Genomic DNA, 24,340 nt, shown 5'->3' with positions numbered 1-24,340 from the left:
CTTTAAATTCAGACTATAGTAATGGAGCACTGGGAAGAATGAGAATGAAGAATGAGATTTAGAGAGAGAGCAGCAGGGGGGGGGGGGGGGGGGGGTTTGAAAGGGGGATTTTGGGGGCAGTGTCTTCTGGGTAGAAATAAGGGGATTAGGGTCGGGGGGGTGGGTGGGGGGGGGGGAACACTATACAGAGGGAAATAATGGATGGAGAGGATTGCACTGGTGGTGGCTGCTGTGTGTGTGTGTGTGTGTGTGTGTGTGTGTGTGTGTGTGTGTGTGTGTGTGTGTGTGTGTGTGTGTGTGTGTGTGTGTGTGTGTGTGTGTGCGTGTGTGCGTGTGTGCGTGTGTGTGCGTGTGTGTGTGTGTGGTAACAGAGGAGGAGACTGGGTGTGTAAGGTATGGGGGCGACATGTTCTTTGTTCTCAGCCAAGAATCCATATAACAGGCCTTTGAAAGGCACACACACACACACACACACACACACACACACACGCGCGCGCGCAACGCGTTGTGAGCTTGTATATCGGCTATTTTCAGCAAGTGTAAAAATCAGTCATTATGACGGCATCAAGGCCCACCAAAATACATTTTAGTCGACTAAATCAACTGTATAGATTTAGTTGACAAAAATCTTATGACATTTAGTCGACTAAAACTATAGACTAACACTAACACATTCCAGGTGACTAAAACTAAATGAAAACTATATTCAAGAGACTATATGACTAAAACTAAAATCAAAATGTGCTGCCAAAAACAACACTCATGCAGCAGATGCATTATAATTATTATGACCCACAATGCATTTGCTGCGGTTACAGATGTCACCGGTTCTCAACCTGGGGGTCGCGACCCCTCGGGGGGGGGGGGGGGTTTAACTCAAATCTTTGCTTCTGTGTGGGGGTCTCTCTGGAACAACATATTTTCAGATGGGGGTACTCGGCGGGCCAATTCATATAACCTTTGTGGTCCTTGACATGAAATATTGAGCCCCACACTGACATAGAAACATTTGGAAGACATTTTGACGTCAGGTCTAAAAGGGTTTTTTAACATGATAAAGTTCTATACGTTCTGTGTCAGCCATATAGTACAACCACTGTGACCGCATGGAGAAAAAACAAACCTCACAGCTGTTCATATGATTTGGTGACTCTGGTGTTAATCCATTTAGGCCTGGAAAAAAAATGTCTTCTAAATGATGACAATTTTCTGGAAAACCTCATGTTTCTATATCAGTGGTGCTCAATATTTCATGTCAAGAACCACCAAACATGATATCTAATTGGCCACCGACCCCCATCTGAAAATATGTTGTTCCAGGAACCTCCCTCCAGAAGCAAAGATTTGAGTTAAAAACGTTCACTCTGAAAGAATATACATTCAAAGATTTGAGCCACATTTTCAAGATTTTTCACAAATAGCAGACCTATACAAGCTCCTATAGCGCGCCACTTGGTGGCACGCTACGAGCTTGTAGATCTGCTATTTTTCCAATAGCTAAGGTATTGCTTTAAACACCAAAAGGGGTTCCCGTGGAGAATGGGTTAATCCATAACCCAGGTCACCACAGCCCCATCATCGTAAAATATGTTATATAATGAGGATTAATCTGCTGTTGACGATGATTAAAATGCTCTGCAAGTTTCATGGTAATCCGCTATTGAGATGTCTTGTCATGCATTGTGTAAATGTACTACAGTAACCCTAGAGATTATAAGACTCTCGTCAAAATCACCAAAATCTTTTTTTTCTGGGGAAAAACATGAAGATGCAACTTCAAATATTCCAACCTGAATAACATTCAAGATATCTTGTTAAAACTCTTTCAGCACCACCTGGTGGTCACCAGTTTAAAAGGCTTTGAGTGCCAATTCTCCCATTATAACAAAAGAAATAATTTGTAATTATATTATGCATGTAATGTGCATGTCGTCAACTGTACACCAGATTAGAGGAATTTTCAAAATATGGATAAAAATAAATAAAAATAAAAATCCCAAGGGAAGACGTCTTGTCGTCCGTGGCATCCGGTACATAATTGGCAATTAGACGTTTATGGCTCTTAAACTGTTTTAAAGGAAAACTTTTTTTTTTTTTTTTCAACCAAAGTTCATGTTTTAGGTTGTTATTAGAGAAAGTAAAAGATGAGTGTTCATTTCTTTTCATTTGCTGCTTTCTTTCGTTTTAGGGATTTTAGCTGTTTTTGACAGGTGGCCGGGCCGCGGGGGCATTCGAGCATGGGGCTAAATATGTATTTTTTTTTACAACGTTTTATAGCGATTTTTTTATTATTATTTAGTATAGTCCTACAATTTACAATTTAAGCATTTAGAAGACGCTCTTAATCCAGAGCGATTTACAATAAGCAAGAACAAAAAAGCATGGCAATACATAAAAAAGTCCTATACTAGACCCCAAGAAATTGGGGACATATTGAGCATATGACACACAGTGTGGCTTCCCCCCAGTAGGCCTCCTTCACATTCAGTAGATCCTGTGATCTTCTGTGGCCAGATGTCATTTCTTGGGGTCTAGTAGGACTATAATAAATAATAAATCGCTATAAAATGTTGTAAAAAAAATACATATTTAGCCCCATGCTCGAATGCCCCCTGTGCCCCCTGTGAAAAACCGCTAAAAATCCCTAAAACGAAAGAAAGCAGCAAATGAAAAAACATGAACACTCATCTTTTACTTTCTCTAATAACATCCTAAAAATGTACCTCTGTTAAAAATAAAGAAGTTGTCCTTTATTTAAGTTAGACATTCTGAGAGCCCTGTCACTCTCAGGGAGCCTGAACTTTATAAATAAAATAGAAAATAATATTTTTTAATGAAATGTAATACATTCTAATTATATGCAATGCAAACGGTGAGGTTCTCACAGAAGCCCCTCTAGGCTTTCCTCTTACCAGCTTAACTAAAAAGTCATCCTTCCTTTGGAAATAAACAGTATATTGTGTAGTTGTGCAAATCAAATAAATACATATATATTCTGTCCACTGCTTATTTAAATATATTAAATAAATATGTATACGTTTCCATTTTAATTCCTTCCCAATGTCGATTCAAACTGTTTTTATTTCATATATTTACTCTACAGAACGCTACTTTTCCCAGAGAAACACATCATACGTCATTCATTCCTTCATTGGTGTTTTAAATTCTGATGAGAATCATTGGCAAAGGTTGACCACCGGGTGGCAAAGTTGCATAGTTGCTTCACAAACTTACTACTATAATGGTTGACATGGCAACAGCAACGCAGCTCCTCATGGCTCATCAAACAACCTCTTATAAACTGCAGTTCTTAAATAGCTCTATTAACGGCCTGAAATGATGGGCCAATTATAAACAATCAGAGTGTTCTCTCATTGTAGTATGAGGTTCTAGCGCAGCCGCTAAAACAACTCCTTCAAAAGGAGGCGGCTGCATAAAGAACCCCCCTTTTTTCCCCTATACTGTACATGTCATGAAAACCCTCAGTTTGACATGTCACATGCTACTTAAAGTATAATGAAAATTATCTATGGCGTGGTATACAACAATGGCCATGCATTTGTTTTCGCTGTGTTTCTAGAGCAGACCTCTCATTCTGTGGACCTTAATAATAATGACCAAATGAATAGAAAAAACATGAATAAAAAAAAGTACGGCACGACATCACAAGTTAAACTCTACAGAGGGTATGCGTGTGACATCATCACCAAACCCGGAAGTTATGCAGGAATGCCCGAGTGGCAAAAAACTACTTTCTGGCCTCGACAGCCCATCCAAACAGAAAAGTCCTTTCTGATTGCATTAAACAACGTTAAACAATGTTAAACTACTTTGCATGTTGCTTTGCCACTCGATGTACCATTCACTTTAAGCATGCGCATACCCTCTATTCCTTGGGCGTTTTCCCCCGGCTACCAACACATTCACCTGCCTGTTCGTCTGATGATGGCATACTGTGTGTGTGTGTGTGTGTGTGTGTGTGTGTGTGTGTGTGTGTGTGTGTGTGTGTGTGTGTGTGAAAGTGGGCTACATGAAAGCATGTGTGCATAAATGTTTGTTTTGACTAATGTCTAGTGGGCAGCAGTGGGCAGGGTGAACTGAATGGACATCAAAGTGCCCTGGGGTCTCCGAGCTGTCTGTCCATTTAGAGAGGAAATAAAGTTTGGGTTGTTTTGTGTTACTAGTCCAGACCTCCATTGACCAAAAACAATGGGCTTAATTATCAAACAATATCACTTAGAACGTCGACTGCACGGTGCTTCTCTCTGTTGTTTTCACATCCGTTTCTCCATTTCCTTTAGTTTACTCTGCAGTCTCCTGTTCTTTGTTCTGTATCAAAGTGTCAACTGTCATTTGTTTTGTCCTTGTTTTTTATTTACTTTGTGTACTTTTATGGTAGACTAGAGTATGTAAATACAATATAACTTAGTGATGCACCGAATATTCGTCCGCAGAAAATATTCGGCAGAAAATGAAGAAAAGAAAATGCATTTTCGGCCTATTCGGTTTCGGCCCGAATAGGCAGAAAATATATCACCGAATACTGAGAATAGTGTAAGCAATTAATGCATTCAAAAGAGCTGAATAAATGTTTTATGGACCCATAATAGTGATTATTATTTAAGTTAAGTTTTGCCATAACCATTTATTTTGCCATAAAACAGGTAGCTTTAAGGTATGGCCATGACAGCAATGGTAGGAAAATTACTGCTCTTGTTTTTTTATGTTTATGCCTTGCTTTTCTTTTCTTTTTTTTCTCCATTGCTCTGTAAAGCACTTTGAGCTGCATTTCATGTCATGAAAGGTGCTCTACAAATAAAGTGGGATTATTATTAATATTACACTACCTTCTGCCAACCTGGGAAGAGCAACGGACTGTCCTCATGCTTCCTACAATGCAAATAAATCCGTTTTCATTCAAGGAAACAAGAACATCCAGACTGCCAGGAACGCGCCCAGGGGTCCGGCCCGGTTCTGGCGAGCCAGAAATGGTTGGGAAATGACAGTTACCGTGTGGGGGTCCCTGTACTGTACTGTCACTGTACTGTAACCCCAAACCATCATATATACAGTGAATGTGTGTGTTAGGCAGCGCAACAGTGATACTCGGTTGTGAAAACCAACCAAAAGCTATTTTCGCTAATTCTGAATATTTTGTTTTTCAATTATTATGATTGTTTATTTTGCATCACTTCACAAGTTTATAGTTAAATTTGCATTTTAAACACTCGACTTTTGTTATGCTATATCCATCCTGCAGCATCAAAATAAAACCTTTTAAATGCACTCAATGAGACGACCTGATTTACTCTCAACAGCACCACCCGTTGGAAAGTGAGGGAGTTTCAGGGGGTCACTAGCTAGATATTATAATAGGAACCAAATGGACCCTTATTAGGGGTCTGTAACTCAAGAGTGTACACATTTGGTTCCATTTGTACCACATTGATTTTAGAATATAAATGGGGGTCCCAGAGATAGAAATGCCATTCAATGGGGGTCTGTAGTCTAATGCATGTCAAAACTGAGGGTCCTTGAAATTAAAATGTTTGAGAATCACTGCTAGAGCCGTGCAATTCTTCTCTTATAGGTGGGTCCCTGGTATATATTTTTCAAATGGGGGTCCGCAGGCTAAAAAGGTTTTTGAAATGGTTGTCCAAGTAAGTAAAACGATTCGCACAGCCTCGGGAAGGTGCAACAAAGACTGGATTTTCTTCTCTTTTTTTTTGTTGCAAGATTTCAATAATTTATTACCGATTACACAGGTAATGACCGGTCTAGCTGGGCTTTCCAGGTTAATACAAAAACAAACAAAAAAATCTGTTCCTGTGTACATAAAATAAAAATAAACTATTTTGAGCCTGTTCACACGACTCCAAACTCTACGGTGTAAATTAACAGCTGACAAATATTCCACTGAGAAATGGGTTTGTTGCTACAAGGTGCCTTTGTCATACATTTCAAAATAAATTAAATGCCAGGAAATGTATAACCAATAATGGATAAAACAATAACACAAATATAACTTATTTTACACTTCTTCTACATACTAATGTAAAATGTACTTAACGCTGGTGGCAACTCTGCCATACTGCTTCTCTTCAGTAAACATTTAAAGAAATGGAATGTTTGTAACGCTCGCAGCGCCATAAAAAGGGGCAGTGTATAGATTATGGCAATGTTTTCGAAAACCTGAATAAATCCAAATACAGCATTTATCATTTGGAACACATCTAGTGCTTCTACTAGGCATGTTTTGACGTTCAGTGCAATGCTTATTATCTCTTCAACCGGCTCCTGTGGAAAAAACCTCTCTGGGGCCGACCAGCGACAGCTCGTCTTCAAAGTGGGCGTGGCTCAAGCGTGGCCGACTGGCAAGTGTGTCATCGGATTGGCTATGACCGGCTGGAGTAACAGTGGGTTGGCGGACTGGACTGGAAGAGGTAGAAATACACAAGGTTCAAATTCTAGCAGTGTTGTTTTCGTCGACTAAAAAACTAAGACGAAAAATGTTCGTCGACTACCTTTTTTCACTGACAAAAACTAAATGGAAACTAAATGAAAACTAAGCTATGATGACTAACACTAAATATACTGACAATTTCGTCGACAAATAAAAACTAGACTAAAATGTTAGGAAGGGACTAGTGGACAAGAGATCCACTTTAAGTCATTTTACTCTTGGTTGCATCCTGATCTACAAGCTCACAACGCGTCACGTTGCGACACGTTGTGAGCTTGTAGATCGGCTATTTTCAGCAAGTGTAAAAACACTCATTACGACGGCATCAAGGCCCACCGAAACACATTTTAGTCGACTAAATCACCTGTAGATTTAGTCGACTAAAATCTTATGACATTTAGTCGACTAAAACTAGACTAACACTAAGACCAGGTGACTAAAATGTGACTAAAACTAAATGAAGTTTCAGTCCAAAGACTATGACTAAACTAAATTTGAAATTTGCTGCCAAAAACAACATTGAATTCTAGTGGATATGAAGAGAACTGTTGTATAGAACAGTAGGTTCTCAAACCTTTTCATGTCAAAGAACGGCCAAATTGACATTTATTAGCCTGTGGGACCCTCCATTTGTAACAGCTCTAGCTGTCACTTTCAACCGTTTTCATTTCAAGGACCGCCAAGTTTGACATGCATTAAGCCTACGGACGCCCATTTTAATGGCATTTCTATCTCTGGGACCCCCAATTTATATGGTAAAATCCATGTCAATTTAACTCTTGAGAGTGTACAAATGGAACCAAATGGACCTGTGAGGGTCCATTCGTACACTCTCAGAGTTACAGGCCCATTTGGTTCCAAACTATAATTTAGCTGGGGACCGCCTGGAGCTCCCTCAAGGACCCCCCTTTGAGAACCACTGGCTATAGAAGGTAGTTTTCTGCATCACGAAGGGAGGGACTTTTGACCACCACGGGAGAGGCCACGTCTCAAGACTTCTGCCCTACAGTGTGTGTGTGTGTGTGTGTGTCTCTTACCATCCATGTAGGTCAGGGTGGTCAGGAGGGTGGTGTCAGGGACAAAGGTGGAGTAATGCAGGTTTTCTGGTACCAGTTGGCCAGAGGGAAGTGATGTCATCACCACAGGACAGGATAAAGCAATTGGATTGATGTGCTTTTTCTGACGAGCTCGACAGTTCTGGAACCAGACCTGGAGAGGGTGTGAGAAACAAGAGAGACGGTTCTGAGACAGTTCTGGAACCAGACCTGGAGAGGGTGTGAGAAACAAGAGAGACGGTTCTGAGACAGTTCTGGAACCAGACCTGGAGAGGGTGTGAGAAACAAGAGAGACGGTTCTGAGACAGTTCTGGAACCAGACCTGGAGAGGGTGTGAGAAACAAGAGAGACGGTTCTGAGACAGTTCTGGAACCAGACCTGGAGAGGGTGTGAGAAACAAGAGAGACGGTTCTGAGACAGTTCTGGAACCAGACCTGGAGAGGGTGTGAGAAACACAGACACGGTTCTGAGACAGTTCTGGAACCAGACCTGGAGAGGGTGTGAGAAACAAGAGAGACGGTTCTGAGACAGTTCTGGAACCAGACCTGGAGAGGGTGTGAGAAACAAGAGCGACGGTTGGGTGATTTTTAACCCATTCTGAACGGGAACCCCATTTTGGTGTTTAATAGCATCATGTTATGCTTAAGCTATTGAAAAATAGCAGATCTACAAGCTCATAGCGCGCCACCGAGTGGCGCGCTACGAGCTTGTAGGTCTGCTATTTTTGAAAAATCAAAGAACGACTGACATTTTTTTTAATCTGATCTCAGGTCAGAATGGGTTAAAGGCGCAGTGAAATGAAAAATACGTTTTTCACACTTTTAGACCATATCCGTGGTCATCATATGGGCATACCTAACAATGGATGCCAAAACAATGGGAAAATTCTCATTTCCGTGTGTTTTTATATCAAAGGTCCATAAAAACGATTGTATTATTTATTTATTAAAACGAAAACGTGCTGCGTGATGACGTGTAGAGGTACACATCGATAAAAGCCAATAAAAATGAAGCTCACATGTTTAATTCCCCATGTCTGCGCATCCATGCAACACAGCTGCTTCTGATTACAGATTTCTCCGTTTTTATTTCCATTCAAGATAACATTCAGACAGTGTATTACTCGGTTTCAACTTAATCATCACGCTAAAATATGTTTCTGAAAACATTATAGGGTAGAAATAAGCCACATAACAGTAAACTGGTTGTGCTGGGCGACCGTCTGATTTATAAACAAACAACACCACGCTGTTGCGCATAGCATTAGCCACCGTCCCTAGCTACCGTCCCATCGCCTGAAGGGATGCGACACTCTGATTGGTTCAGAAACTTCAGACCGGTGTTTCATGTGGAAACACCATTTTCATGTTCTTCACCATTTCCGTTTCACTGCGCCTTTAATCAGACCAGTGTGTGTCCAGTGGAAACCTCGTATGAATCTGATCTCAGGTCAGAATGGTAACCCATTTTTTCCCACCTAGTCTCAATTGTCTACTAGATGTAATCCTGGGCGCTACACTACACTACCTTCGACAGGCAGCCTCTGTAGACATTTTTAAAGCACAGCTCAAGACCCACTTCTAATCTACACCCAATTGCTTTTAATTGATTTTTTTTAATGATTATGCCTTGCTTCTCTTTTTTTCTCCATTGCTCTGTAAAGCACTTTGAGCTGCATGTCATGAAAAGTGCTATACAAATAAAGTTGGATTATTATTATTATTATTATTACACTACCTTCTGCCAACCTGGGGTGAGCAACGGACTGTCCTCATGCTTCCTACGATGCAAATGAATCCGTTTTCATTCAGGAACCCCAGTTTGACATGCATTAAAGGAGAATTCCATGCTAGAATGCTTTCTTTGTAGTTGTTACTTCCCCATATGTCCCTACCATAAGCCCTCAATGAATTGCATTGCATTGAATGGGAATTTAATGGGGCTATGGGGTGTTATGCTAGTTCGCTTATTTCCATCGAAAGAAGTAGTAAAGTGTGCCGCTTGGGATATTATTTACATTATGAAGAGAGGATATATACAAAGAAATTATAATTTTGAGTGATGGAAATAAGCGAATTAGCACAACACCCCATAGCCCCATTCAATTCCCATTCAATTCAATGCAATTCATTTAGGGCTTATGGTAGGGGAAACAGCCAAAAAGGAGCTTTTGCACAAAATAACACCTGGACCTCTTTGGTGGGGACGTAACGACTGCAAAGAAAGGTAAGAAAGCCTTTTAGTATGGAATTCTCCTTTAAGCTACGGACGGACGCCCATTTAATGGTATTTCTATCTCTGGGACCCCCAATTTATATAGTAAAATCAAAGTTAATTTAACTCTTGGGAGTGTACAAATGGAACCAAATGGACCCGCGAGGGTCCATTTGGTATGGGCACTTAATGTGAAACTGGGGATCCATGAAATTATCTGTTAAGAATTTTGGAATCACTGCTAGAGCCGTAAAAATCCTCTCTTATCGGGGGCCCCTGGCATACATCTCTTCAAATAGGGGCCTAATAAATGTCGATTTTGGGGGTCCTTGACATGAAAAGTGAGGGAACCACTAGAGCTGTAACGTGTGTCAACTTGACACACATACGTAAACACGTACAGACGCTTGGTGCATGCATAGATGGATGACGTCATCGTACAATGACATCACAAGTTACCACGTCCTTTAAAAGGAATTGTGAAATAAATAAAAAACAGCTTGATATCCGTATCAGTATATTTAATCAGAACACTGCGATTTTACGTCCAAATAAAACAACATTTTAATCAACCTCATCTTTAAGGACATGCCGCGCATTAAAAATCTGTTCAACCAAATTAGGTACATCAACAGTAATCGCCGTCACCAATTGGCCAGACTTTGCGTGACATAATGTGCTACCGAACCACCATTTACTGGCCGTGTTATTACAGTATGTCACGTTTTCATCTGAACCAAAACGTCCCGTTCTGATCGTCATGCCACGGAGGGGGAAGAAGGATCCCTGTCAGAAGCAGGCCTGTGCCATCCAGACGTGTCTGAAGGCCAACAACTTCCAGGAGAGTTTGTGCCGGGAAGCGATCAGAGACCTGCTGCGATGCTGCGATCTGCACGGAGACAAGTCTGTCTGCTGTGAGGGAATGCTGAAGACACCACAACCTTCTGGTGAAGACACCACAGGCCTCCTGGTGAAGACACCACAACCTTCTGGTGAAGACACCACACAACCTCCTGGTGAAGACACCAGAACCTTCTGGTGAAGACACCAGAACCTTCTGGTGAAGACACCACACAACCTTCTGGTGAAGACACCACAGGCCTCCTGGTGAAGACACCACAACCTTCTGGTGAAGACACCACACAACCTCCTGGTGAAGACACCAGAACCTTCTGGTGAAGACACCAGAACCTTCTGGTGAAGACACCACACAACCTTCTGGTGAAGACACCACACAACCTCCTGGTGAAGACACCAGAACCTTCTGGTGAAGACACCAGAACCTTCTGGTGAAGACACCACACAACCTTCTGGTGAAGACACCACAGGCCTCCTGGTGAAGACACCACAACCTTCTGGTGAAGACACCACACAACCTCCTGGTGAAGACACCAGAACCTTCTGGTGAAGACACCAGAACCTTCTGGTGAAGACACCACACAAACTCCTGGTGAAGACACCAGAACCTTCTGGTGAAGACACCACACAACCTCCTGGTGAAGACACCAGACCTCCTGGTGAAGACACCAGAACCTTCTGGTGAAGACACCACACAACCTCCTGGTGAAGACACCAGACCATTTGTTGAAGACCACAGACCATCTGTTGAAGACCACAGACCATTTGTTTGAAGACCACAGACCATCTGTTGAAGACCATCTGTTGTAGACCACAGACCATTTGTTTGAAGACCACAGACCATCTGTTGAAGACCATCTGTTGTAGACCACAGACCATTTGTTTGAAGACCACAGACCATCTGTTGAAGACCACAGACTACTGTAGGTGATGTACCTGTATGACCCTGCGGCTGAGGCCGGTCCTCTCTGCTAGCTTCTGGAGGGTCTGGGCGTCTGGGTTGTTGTCTTTGGCAAACTGGGTCTGCATGACCTGGAGAAGGTATAGAGGGGTATGCGTGTGACATCATCGTACCTGGAAGTTATGCGGGAACGCCCACTGACTGAGTGTCAAAAAACTACTTTCTATGGCCTTGACAGCTCCATTCATCCAAACAGAAAAGTCCTGTCTGATTGCATTAAACAATGTTAAACTCACCAACATTGCAGCTGTTACGAAAAGCTAGAATTATCCTCTTTCTATCTGCAAAGTTTTTGTTTCATAAAACTCCACCATAGAAACGTTATGAGCTACTTTCTGTCAATAAATGCCCTGCATTTGATTATTTTTTCTAAGTGTCAGAGTTTGGAAGTGCTTGTTTTCAATAACACAACATTATGCTGCCTCCTGCATTATGTGACATTTAGAAACAGGACGGTTGAGTGATTTCCAACAAGCGTTTCCAAACTCCAACCCTTCATGCTGCTCAATGTTTTGCCACTCAGTCTAGATGAGGGGGGACGTGTCCTGATGTGCATACTCTCTATTGGTGGTAGGGGAGGAGAGGCACAGATCAATTGGTGCCATTGATTCACATAAGAAAATAAAGATCATCTCCTCAATCTTTGTGCGAAGTCAATTCCTCAGTGTTTCATGGATCCACATTGAGTGCAAGTGCAGTGATGCCAGATTTATTCTTCGTCGTACAATGTGTTCCGTGCTGAGAATAGCTGATATACAAGCTCGCGACGAGTTGTGAGCTTGTAGATCAGCTATTTTCATCGTGCGGAAATGCAGGTTCTGAGAACATTCAGAAACTTTTGCCTTCATAATAAAAGCATGCAGCTTTCACAAGTGTGCACAAATAGACAAGGAAAATAATGAAGAATTCAGTGGCATTTCACATTGCAAAAGAGCAATCTTTGTAAAATGTAAAAAAAAAAATATATATATATAAGGAATTAATTTGGATAATGGTAATGGAGACTTTGTATGAGTTGTCAATGTATTAATCCCAAAGTCGTTTTTTAAGGTTTGGACATTTGGAATAAAGTCTAAAGTTTTATATGGCTATGGGCTAGTGTGGCAATAATAAAATAAAAAAAAAAAGAAAAGAAAAGCACGAAAAATAACTATAATATTTAATTTTTTAGAACGATGAAAACTTTAGTTCAACATTTTGAATGATGAACTATGAACAGAACTACCGGTAGTTCATTTTTAAAATGTTTAACTGAAGTGAACTAGTTCATTTAAAAAAAAATTCCCAACACTGCAATACAATGATCAATTCTGAGAACGGAATATTAATGCGTAGTGTATTAAGAGTTGTACAATTCAATATACAATACAATACCAACTCTGAAGCTTGTGTTTTTTTGTCAACAAGCCCCAACACTGCGTCATACCTGCAACTGGTCAACAGTGAAGCTAGTTCTAGCCCTCTTGGCTGGTCTGGCTATGGTGCTGGCACCATGTTGACCAGGAGAGGGCACTGCATCCTCCTCTCGGGCTCTTTCTGAAAGATGACAAAGAGTGTGTTTGTTTTCATTTGTTTGTTTTTAATAGTAATTAATTTATTAATTTATTTTAACTCATTCTGGGGGCGGGAACCCCTGTTGGTTTTTTAAAGCATTATGTTATACTTTAGCTATTGTAAAAATATCGAAAATGTGACACAAATCTTTGAATATATATTATTTCAGAGCGAACGTTTTGAACTCAAATCTTTGCTTCTGCATGGGGGGGGTCCTTGGAACAACATATTTTCAGATGGGGGTCGCCCTACACATACATAGCCTATAATTCTGTGGGTCCTTGACATGAAAATGTTTGAGAACCACTGACATAGAAAAATTGGCTTTTCTGAAAACTGTCAGGATTTAGAAGATATTTGTAGAATCTTTTCTCAGGTCAAAATGGGTTAACAGGAGAGAGAGACCAGGGGGATAAGGCATGCAACATAATGGCTCCAGTTGGAATTAAATGGGAGATGTTAACAATTCACCCCCATCACGTAATGAAAGAAACTTTGCAATCTAAAATCAATATATGGTTTGTGAAATGCTTTACAGGGCCCTATGCAGAAACCTAACTGGACAAATAAATTGGCAATTGACACGCATCAGCATTATACAGTACAATTGTTAAGTGTTCATTTATCCTTTTAAATAACCAACGAAACATACTGAACTATAACTGAAGTAGCAAGCGTGGGAATTCCATGGTCAGTCAATGGTCTGCCCCAACCTCATGTCATGTGAAATGTTTCCCCCCCTAATAAAGTTGTTTTTATTTGTTTTCTCATGCCCCGCCATGTAAAGCACATTTGAGTATTCATATACACACTGAAGACACTTTATATAGGCTGCACATGCTGCCTTATGTTGGGATAAAAAAGTTTTATTGCTTAAAGGGGAATACCACTCATTTTCAAAATGTTTCTATGGAGTTGTGTGCACTGGAAATAATAAAAAGTCCCCCCATTCTGTGTTGCCTAGAACTGTAGGTCTGGGGGGAAAAAACAGTAACATTATGAAGTACATTTTTGTGATGTCACTGACATGTACTTCATAATGTTACTGATTTTTTCAGACCTCCAGTTCTAGGCAACACAGAATTGGGGGACTTTCTTATTATATCCACAACTCTAAGGTATATTATTAATGACAGTAAAATGTTGAAAATGAGTGGAATCCCGTAGTCACTATTCACTGGGATATCAAAAAACATTTGAAAAAAAAAAAAGGTTTCTCACTGTTCTCGGGTTGAATATTGATATGCGATTAATCGAGATTAATTAATTACAAAGCCTCTGATTAATTACATTAATTATTTTAATCGAGTCCCAGCTCTAGTACAGACGTACAGAGACGTGCTATTATGTGGCCATCTACCAACTCCCTCTTACCAATGTAAGTTAATGGCAAGGTGCTTCCAAGGTGCAACTTCCATTGGCAGCCCATTCATCCAAACAGAAAAGTCCTATCTATATCTATGTACAGTATAAGACCTCTACAGACATCTTTAAGACACAGCTTAAAGCGCAAATAACATGCATTTTAAAACTGCTTTTAATATTTACTATCATATTGTCTATGTCCCTCAATGTTATTTCTAATGGTTTGAGCCTCATTCACCACTCTGGTATAACCAGTCCTTGTCATTTCTTTCTGGACTTTGAAAGCAGTTTTAGCTGCAGTACCACAATGTCCTGAGGTGGTGGGAGTGCTGATATGCAGATTATTTAATATTTGAGTCATTATAATACTGATGCTAGATAAAACCTGGCTTGTTTCCATTCCATGCCAGCTTGGAAAATTAACAATGGTGGAAATTGTAAACAAAGTGGAAATGCAAATTTGGAACTGAAGACTGAAGAGGAGCTTTATACAAAGTAGGGTGACATTGATGACATCACGATGAGGCCAAAATCAGTCGAGCTGTTCCTGAGAGCACTTTCCATTAAAGCACCCGTATGATATGAAAGCCTGATTGTTCAAAATTGGTTATTTGTGGGGATAGAAAACACATATGGGAGCCCCAAAAACACAAAATAAATTGAAAAAGTTGAATTTGATGTTATAGGTCCTTTAAGACTCACCTTTTCACTCTTGCTTTTAGTTGAGTTTTAAAATATCTATTCTTATCATTGTACCACTGCCTTTGCCTGATTTGACACTGCGTTAATTGATGTCCTATTGTTAACCGTTAACTGCATGCCTGTTTTAATGCCGTTTTGTTTTGCTTTTGTTTTTATTATCTTTTCTGCTCTGTCAAGCACTTTGAGCTGCATTTATGTATGAAAGGTGCTATATAAATAAAGTTTATTATTATTATTATTATCTGATTGTATTAAACAATGTCAACTCACCAACATTGCAGCTGTACGGGAAGCTTGAATTATTCTCTTTCTATCCTCGAAGTGTTTGTTTCATAAAAATCCACTGTATACATGTTATGAGCTACTTTGTGTCCTTGCAGGTTTTTTTTTGAAGTGCTGGAGTTTGGAAGTGCTCGTTAGATATCACTCAACTGCCCATGTGTACCACCTGTTTTGAATTAGCACATAATGCAGGAGGCAGCAGGACGTCGCTTTACTGAAAACGAGCGCTTCCAAACTCTGATGGAAACATGGCCGCGGTCTGCAAATGGCCAATTATTGATCACTTACTACATTCCTGGGCGCGTTTGATGTTGTCCAGCATGTTCTCGTAGTGCACTCGGCAGAACACCTTGTCGTCGATCAGTCCGAACTCCTCCCCGGTGGAGAGCTGGCGTTTGCACGAGGAGCAGGAGAAGCACTGCACGTGGAAGGTGCAGCCGCGCGCACGCCGCACCCAGTCGCTGGAGCGGATGTTGCGACCGCAGCGCGCACAGCGCGTCCCGTACTTCCTGAAGGAGCGAGACAAGAGAGGGGTACAGGCTTTATTTCCGACATACTATTGATCCGAAAACCTCAATCCCTCAATACCTAACCATAACCGCAAGCACGGGAGCAGCGCATGTCGGACCATCGCAGTTTCGCATCGGCCCTTTGGTGTGTCGGGAAAGCGTGCACAACCCCAAGAGAGAGAGAGGGACAATGGGAAGTAGTCTGTACTCAGATCTCACTTTTGTCATTGACCCACATAAGACTGAGGCCAGATTCTACAAAATGTCTTCCAAATCCTGACAGTGTCTATGTCTCAAACTATTTCATGACCCCAAAGAGTTTATGCAATTGGACACCGACCCCCCATCTGAAAATATGTTGTTCCAGATCTACAAGCTCATAGCAAGGCACACTGTGCTGTGCTATGAGCTTGTAGATCTGCCATTTTCTTCTTCTTTTTTTTGCATGTAAAGATTTGTTTTTGGCTTTTGTGCCTGTATTGATAGTGAAGACGGAGAGGAAAGGAGAGAGAGAGAAGGGGAGAGACATGCAGCAAAAGGTCGTCATGAACAGGACTCGAACACGCGACACACTGTCAGGCCAGAGCCTATAATGTGGCAGGATGCGCCTGGACCGCTATAGGCCAGCGCACGCCCCAGGTCTAGATGTGCTATTTTTCCAACAGCTAAAGTTTACAATTATGGTTAAAGTGGTTAAAAGCTAAGGCGACACAGATGCTTTTCCGTCCTATAAGTAAAAGTAGAAATATTGTACTGTACAACATTGTCTGCCATGGGCAGCACATTATGCTGGCTGGTGAAAAAAAAGTAGTCTAGTTCAGCGATACTGGCCACAAACCCCCAAAATAATCACATTTGAACTTGTGACTGAAGCATTGGGAATGTAGGAGACTTTGAGACATAAATGTTGTGATAATAGCCAATCTACAGTACAAGTTGCGAGGTGTTATGAGATTGTAGATCGGCTATTTTCACAAATGTTGCCTCTTTACGTTATTTCACAATGTTCGACCAGTTTTTAGAGTTTGTTGAACTTTTGATGTGGTAATGAATGGCCTTTTAAGCATCATGTTATACTTTAGCTATTGAAAAATAGCAGCAGATCTACATGCTCATAGCGCTACGAGCTTGTAGGACTGCTATTTTTGAGAAATCGTGAAAATGTGGCACAAATCTTTGAATATATATTTTCTTTCAGAGCGAACGTTTTTAACTCAAATAAAGTGGGGTCGGTGGTCAAATACACATCATTCTGGGGGTCCTTGACATGAAATATTGAACACCACTGACACTGACATAGGAACATATAGGTATTTCAGAAAACTGTGAGGATTTAGAAGACATTCTTTTAAATTTCGACGTCAGGCCAAAAGTCCTTAAATTGCCATCTGTGAACCACTGGTCTAGTTGAATAGTCAGAATGCAATGTTGTACAGTCACGTTTACAGACCATAGTTTTTACAATATTTACAATTATAAATGAGGCATTTAGCAGATGCTCTTATCCAGAGAAATCATTATTAACTCTACTGTACATAACACCACCAATTAGGCCTACGACACTATGCACTATTTTTCAAAAGTCTTCTTCAAGAGGATTCCTCCGATTTTTTTCCCCCTCAGTATATGGAGTAAAATAAAGTGTTTTTGTACCTGAAGTAGTCGAGTTTGCAGAAGATCTGTTGATCTTTGATGTAGCAACTCACATGTCGGCCCAGCGAGGTCTGACACACGCTGCACGCCAGACAGCGCACATGCCAGCAGAAGTTGTTGACCTGAAGGTAGGTGTGTGTGTGTGTGTGTGTGTGTGTGTGTGTGTGTGTGGGTGTGTGTGTGTGTGCGTGTGCGTGTGTGTGTGCGTGTAAGAGAGAGAAAGACACAGACAGACAGACAGACAGTACATCATATTAGTTAAAAAATATATTGGTTGTCGATGATAAAGGCTACATTCAAATTGAATTATAAAGGTTAAGAATGTTACAGTTGTGTTGATTGATTGATTGAATACTTCATTACATTATTAACGGTGTGCATAGACAATATAAATATAAACAATATAAATCGGGGGTCCCTCCCAGAGATAGAAATGCCATTAAATGGGGGTCCGTAGACTAATGCATGTCAAACTGGGGGTTGTCCTTGAAATTAATTGGGTTGAAAATCACTGCTAGAGACAAAAAAATCTTCTCTTATGGAGGGTCCCTGCCGGCATAACTTTTCCAAATGGGGGGTTAATCGCGGGGCTAATTAGTGTCAATTTGGGGGTCTTTGACATGACACTGTATTTTTTTTTTTATCCCACAATTTTGTAACCTATTTTTCACCCCTGTGTCAATCATCAATCAATGTGATCCTGGGCTCTACACACCCTCCACCAACCTAGTCCCCATATATGGGGGACAAGGGGAGAGCAACGGACTTGAACTCATGCTTCCTTCATGCCTGAGTGTCCAAGTTGCTCCTTTACACCTGACAGGGGGGGGGGGGGGGGTTTCCCTGGTTGGACGTAGCGCGTGGAAGGAACACGTTATTCCAACCAGTTCCTTTCCCCTCCATCAGGCGCCCCGGCTGGCCAGGGGGAGGCAGTTTAGAGACCAGGATTACTGCATGTTTTTTTTGAGGGTACCTACCGTAGGGGACACGGGGAGAACATGTAAGGGTACCTACCCTAGGAGACACGGGGAGAACATGTAAGGGTACCTACCCTAGGGGACACGGGGAGAACATGCAAACTCCACACAGAAAGGCCCTTTCACCAACCCCGCCTTCGGGTATGGGCACTGATGACGCGGAGGAGGAAACACGCCGGAACCTGGAGGAGGTACCTGTAGAAGGAAGAGTTTGACAGTCGCACACTGACCTGGAGGAGGTACCTGTCGGAGATCTCCTGGCCACAGGCGGTGCACAGGACCTTCCCCCCCACCAGGGAGGAGGTGGCGGTCAGCGTGGGGACGGTGGACGACGTCACCGAGGACACCGAGGAGGCCGGGGAGTAGGAGCCGTCGTCCTCGAAGAGGTCGTCGGGCCCGGAAGAACCCTGTCCGTCAAAACAAAGAGGCGTATAGTTTCAGGAAGAGATAGGAATCAAAATCGGTGCATATCTTTGGTTCCGACGTCCTAACAGTCAGAAACACTGGCGATTGTCGTCCCCTGGTGCCCCAAATGACGCCCCAGCTGTCAAAACTCCAGTTAAAAACTCGGTTGCTTACTTGGTTGCGTCGTGCTGGCTTCACGTTTAGTAAACAGCAGATATACAAGCTCACAACGTGTCATATTCGTGTCGTGACGCATTGTGTGCCAAGTTGTATATCTGCTATTTATAATGGCATGCAATGCAACACCATTGTGAAACTTGCAACACCATTGTGAAACTTAGTAGGCCTATAAAGCAGCCTTTTTAGGCTAAACGTAAAAAATATTTAGCAGCAGTAGCAGGTGGTTCTCAAAGTGGGTTCCGGGGGGTCCCCAGCTAAATTAGGCAATATAAGCCTACTATAGCATCACCATTATTTTTTTAACTAAGTTATCCCTGTAAAACCCGGATTAATTTCTACTTGCAAAAAAAGAGATTTCTTTACTACTAGGACTTATCAGAGGAAATGTAAAATTTTATGCACATCCATATCTAGCCTTTAAGTTTATATAATCTGTGAGCTGCTGTTTATAATAATAATAATAATAATAATAATACATTTTATTTATAAGGCGCCTTTCAGGGCACTCAAGGTCACCGTACAGGTTAAAAACAGTACAAGAACACAGTTAAAAGCAGAACATGAAATGTTTTCAATGGTCTGGTGGTCCCTGGCTGGCAAATACACATCAATGTGGGGGTCCTTGACATGACAAAGTATGAGAACCACTGCTTTATTATAGGCTAGACACTTAAAACAGACAAAATAAATAATAGTAATATAGTTCATGTCAACTCTGTGTGTCAAAAGTTATGAGTCATAACGTACGTGAAGGATTCGATACACTGTGTTCATTTCACTGAGTGTAGTGCTTAATTAATTATGTATCCATTCGTTTTAGCCACTTGAAACTGAGTAGCCTGCAAATGTAGCCAAAATAATGGTCCGTCCACACACAGCTCAATGTAACCAATTATTGGCAACACACACGAATATAGACGAATACCTGGTCCATTTGGTTACATTCTTACCACACACTCTGGTAAATTGTCTCTAGGTGGATTTTAGGCGATTTGTTTTGTCCATTTTAAGCCAAGTTTGTCAACAATGAGCAGAGCAAATTCCTCCCAACAGCTCCCAGATTTGTTTTGGAAACTTATTGTTCTTCTGCTTGGGAGTTAACATTTGTGTCTCTGCCTTAACGTCAATAAAAAACAACTTCCAATAATAGCTTACCAATATTAATGTAGTTAGAAAAACACAAACAACACCTACTAGTTCAACTCCCAGTCCTTCGGTGGTGAGAACATTAGTTGGAATTGGACGCCAAACATGATGTTGTTGTTGTGGTGGTTCCGACAGGGACATGATGGCGACGAAGTATTTATTCTAAAACTATATTAAATAGGATAAATGAATGACCACGCATGGATCCGACGGTGCACTTCCTTGTTCCCCCCCCCCCCCCCCCCCCCCCAAAAAACACGAAACAAAACAACAACCTTACAATTAAGCCTTTAAGGTTTGTTTGTGACTGTCTCTGAAATGAAGAACTATATTAAGACACCTGAAATATTCACTTTTTTTTTTTTTTTCTAAAAGTTTAGACAAAGCAGCAAGACGAGGCTCGAGCTCAGCCTAGCGCGTGACGTCATGCCGCAGCGCTACCAGCTGCAGGTGATTTTGCTCTGATTGCGCGTGCACTGCAGACTGCAGCGTGTCAGTGGCAGAGACAGTGCTTAAGCTGGAGTTGTGTATGTGAGTTTGTGCTTGAAATGTACTGTAATTCTGCAAACTGACACTGTTAATAAATACTTCAATCAATCAATCAATCAATTGCTCGTGCCGAACATATAGGGCTCTATTTTCGTCCATGCTAATTCCTTATCCCTAAACTACTTAGCCTTTTTTTTTTTTTTTTTTTACTATTTTGAAAAACATTTTTTAATACCTTTCTAGTTTGTCTCACTTTATCTGTATACATTTGATTCATCTTTATGTGAAAACATAAAAATGAATCTACAATCTACAAGCTCACAACGTGTCGATATAGATGGCTAGTTGAACTATTCAAAGCATATTTTCAAAAAAAGGCAAAAAAATGTTTTGGGATGATAAGGGGTTTAATAGCATGGACGAAAATAGCCTATACTGTAGCAGATCTATAAGCTCACACAGGGACAAGGCGTTGCTGTTTTTGCACCCACCTTGTGAGTTGTGACTTGTGTGTGAATCAGTGATGTATTCATTTTAACTGCAGTGGGGCGGTGGTTCTCAACCAGTGGTCCTGGGACCACTCTAGTGGTCCTGGGACCACCCAGTTGTGGTCCTTGAAGAGGTGCATTGTTGGTGGCCAGTCAAAAATAGTTTTCAACATATTAGATTCCTCTATACACCTGTTAAGGTTGAACACACTTCCAACACTACTTCTTAGTTTTTAAAAAAAATCAATTATTTTCAGCATTTTATAACATTTTTCAACATTTTTCAGGTTCCAGGTGGTCCCCAACCCATGCCACTAATTTATGGAGAGTTCAGAGTTGGTAACCATCTGCACCCTTATCCCATTTACGTATTATAGCCTGACGTCGAAAAAAATACAAGTTCATAGTGTGGCTATGAGCTTGTAGATCTGCTATTTTTCAATAGCTATAAAGCATAGCATAATGCTTAAAACACCAAAAGGGGTTCCCGCACAAAATGGGTTATTATAGATATTTAACTCTTGAGAGCGTAAAATGAAATGTTACACTCTTAAGAGTTAAATTATTGTTAAATGTCTGCATTATTATAGGTCTACTTAATTTACAAGACGTTTACACAATTAGAGAGAATGTAGACGAATTGTTATTTTGATCAATGTTTGCCTGTTTGTCTCTCCATTATGGTATACCACATCAATTGTGGACAAAATCGTATCCAATGACGACAAAATATTTGTGGTTTTAGGGCTTCTGAGAGGCTATAAATTATCTCATCATCAACTGGTGGTCGGTGCCGTCAGCCGTGGCTCAAATGCAGAATAAATATTGGACGTCGATGACATTAAAAGGGTTGAAAACCAACTGAACTGAGTGTGTATTTATTTGTGCATAGCTTCAGGTTTGGCCACTGCTAAAGCTAGTGGTTCTCAACCTGCGGGTCGGGACCCCCAGGGGGGTCTGACCCCCACATGATTTTGGGCCAAGTGACAATTTAAGGACTTTTATATAAGACTTTTAAAAAGCTGCATATAAGCAATAATATGAGAAAATGTTAATTACCTTATTTATTTATTTTATTCAGACAGCCTGCAATGGGTATAGAACGCTCCCAAAAAAACCTGTTAGTCTAGTTTTAGTCGACTAAATCTACAGTTGATTTAGTCGACTATTGGCGGGCCTTGATGCTGTCGTAATGACTGTTTTTACACTTGCTGAAAATAGCCGATCTACAAGCTCACAACGCGTCGCGCTGCGACGCGTTGTGAGCTTGTAGGTCAGCTATTTTCAGCATGCAACCAAGTGTAAAATGACTTATACTGGATCTCTTGTCCACTAGTCCCTTCCTAACATTTTAGTCTAGTTTTTATACGTTGACGAAATTGTCTTTATTTATTGTCTTATAGTTTTAGTCATCGTCATCATTTAGTTTCCATTTAGTCAGTGAAAAAAGGTAGTCGACGAACATTTTTCGTCTTAGTTTTAGTCGACGAAATCACCACTGGCACCACTGTATACTAAACTAGAGTTATATTTATTTTAACGTTTATTTAACTGCAGGCCAGTTAAAACTCACCCAATAACCTGATATTAATCTGCTGTTGCATGATCAATAGGATAGGCTACATTTTAGTGGGGCACAAAAATGTAATGTAAGGTTGTGTGTGCAGACATTTTTGAATTTTGAAATCTCTACCTACCTATAAATATACCTAAGTGTATAAAATGTTATTTATGTATTTGGTGGTTTAACTTTCTGTGGCATTAATATGCATTTATGTTTTGCTAATAGCACTTTCTATGCTGTTGAGTTTGAGTTATGGAACCAAAAGTGAAGAAGCTCTGCACAAAATAATGTGTTGATATTAAAGTCACAGCGTTGCAGGCCTCGAATATAATAAATATAGGCTCAAGGCCCCCCACAAAATGCTGGTAATTTATTTCTATTATTATTATTATTATTATTATTATTAGCCTATATACTATACTCACCGTGCTATGAGAGATGCAGTTGAACATTGTCTATATTCCAATACATCCCCAGACGGTCCAGAGGGTCTGTTTATTCCACAGCAGCCTGCAGGGAGGGAATGTCTTGTTGTCGGGTTCAGATTATTAATATTATCATCCACCTTACAGCGGCAGTGTCCTCCTGGCATGTCCTTCTGCAGCACTCAACTAATCCATCCTGTAAAGAAGTGGAGGCTGTGCTGTGTCTGTGACTGTGTCTGTGCTGTGCTGTGCTGTGTCTGTGCTGTGCTGTGCTGTGCTGTGTCTGTGTCTGAGTCTGTGCTGTGTCTGTGCTGTGCTGTGCTGTGCTGTGCTGTGCTGTGCTGTGCTGTGCTGTGCTGTGTCTGAGTCTGTGATGTGTCTGTGTTGTGCTGTGCTGTGTCTGTGCTGTGTTGTGTCTGACAACAAGAGCCAAGCCACTTTTTCCTCCTTATTTTGGGGCAAACCTTCTTGGCTGCAGCACCGCCCCCGTCTGATACAGTTGAGGTTGGCCTGGGACAGATGGATTGGTTCATTGGTTCCTAACTTCCATTCGATATCAAGACCCATGCACTCCCCCCTACTCCAATAACACACACACACACACACACACACACACACACACACACACACACGCACACACACACACACACACACACACACACACACACACACACAGGCCTCTTATTATTTAGCCGTTTTTATTTTGTATTAGGCAAATAGTCTATAGTCACAGAACAGGATGCAACATAAGGGGGTAAAAAAAATCATGCAATTATAGTCAAATGCTTCAAATATAGTTTACATTGTATAATAGCCTATAGTGTTTTCATATAGATTGCATTTTCAAGTGCAGCTTTTAAAGTGCAGCATTCTTTTTTTAAATCCAAAATGTCCATACGTGTGTTAAAGCATTCAGATCCATTACGGATTGACATTATCAGCATGCTTCATCTTTTCCTCTGGGCCCAATAGGAACAGGGGAACGGCCCATGGGACCAGGGGGACAGCCAATAGGAGCAGGGGAAACAGTGCACAGGTCATGTTTGGGGT

The 24,340-nt window shown here is 41.1% G+C and overlaps 1 protein-coding gene across 1 annotated transcript; it reads right to left on the bottom strand.

Moving 5' to 3' along the window:
* Positions 1–5,781: 5,781 nt before the first annotated feature.
* On the bottom strand, positions 5,782–23,409 carry LOC308325177 (LIM/homeobox protein Lhx8-like). The gene is made up of 8 exons (XM_080777601.1): positions 23,291–23,409; positions 18,824–19,000; positions 17,617–17,738; positions 15,743–15,963; positions 12,978–13,087; positions 11,527–11,622; positions 7,501–7,672; positions 5,782–6,434 (listed from the first exon to the last, which is right to left on the bottom strand). Exons 1-8 carry the CDS (start codon positions 23,315–23,317, stop codon positions 6,358–6,360), a joined length of 1,002 nt encoding a protein of 333 aa, XP_080633727.1. The 5' UTR covers positions 23,318–23,409; the 3' UTR covers positions 5,782–6,357.
* Between the last annotated feature and the right edge of the window lie 931 nt (positions 23,410–24,340).

The sequence above is a fragment of the Protomyctophum bolini genome (assembly GCF_963924005.1).
Source record: "Protomyctophum bolini genome assembly, chromosome: 12".
Lineage (NCBI taxonomy): Eukaryota > Metazoa > Chordata > Actinopteri > Myctophiformes > Myctophidae > Protomyctophum > Protomyctophum bolini.
The sequence above is the reverse complement of the archived record's forward strand: the minus strand, read 5'-3'. Positions and strand labels throughout refer to the sequence as shown.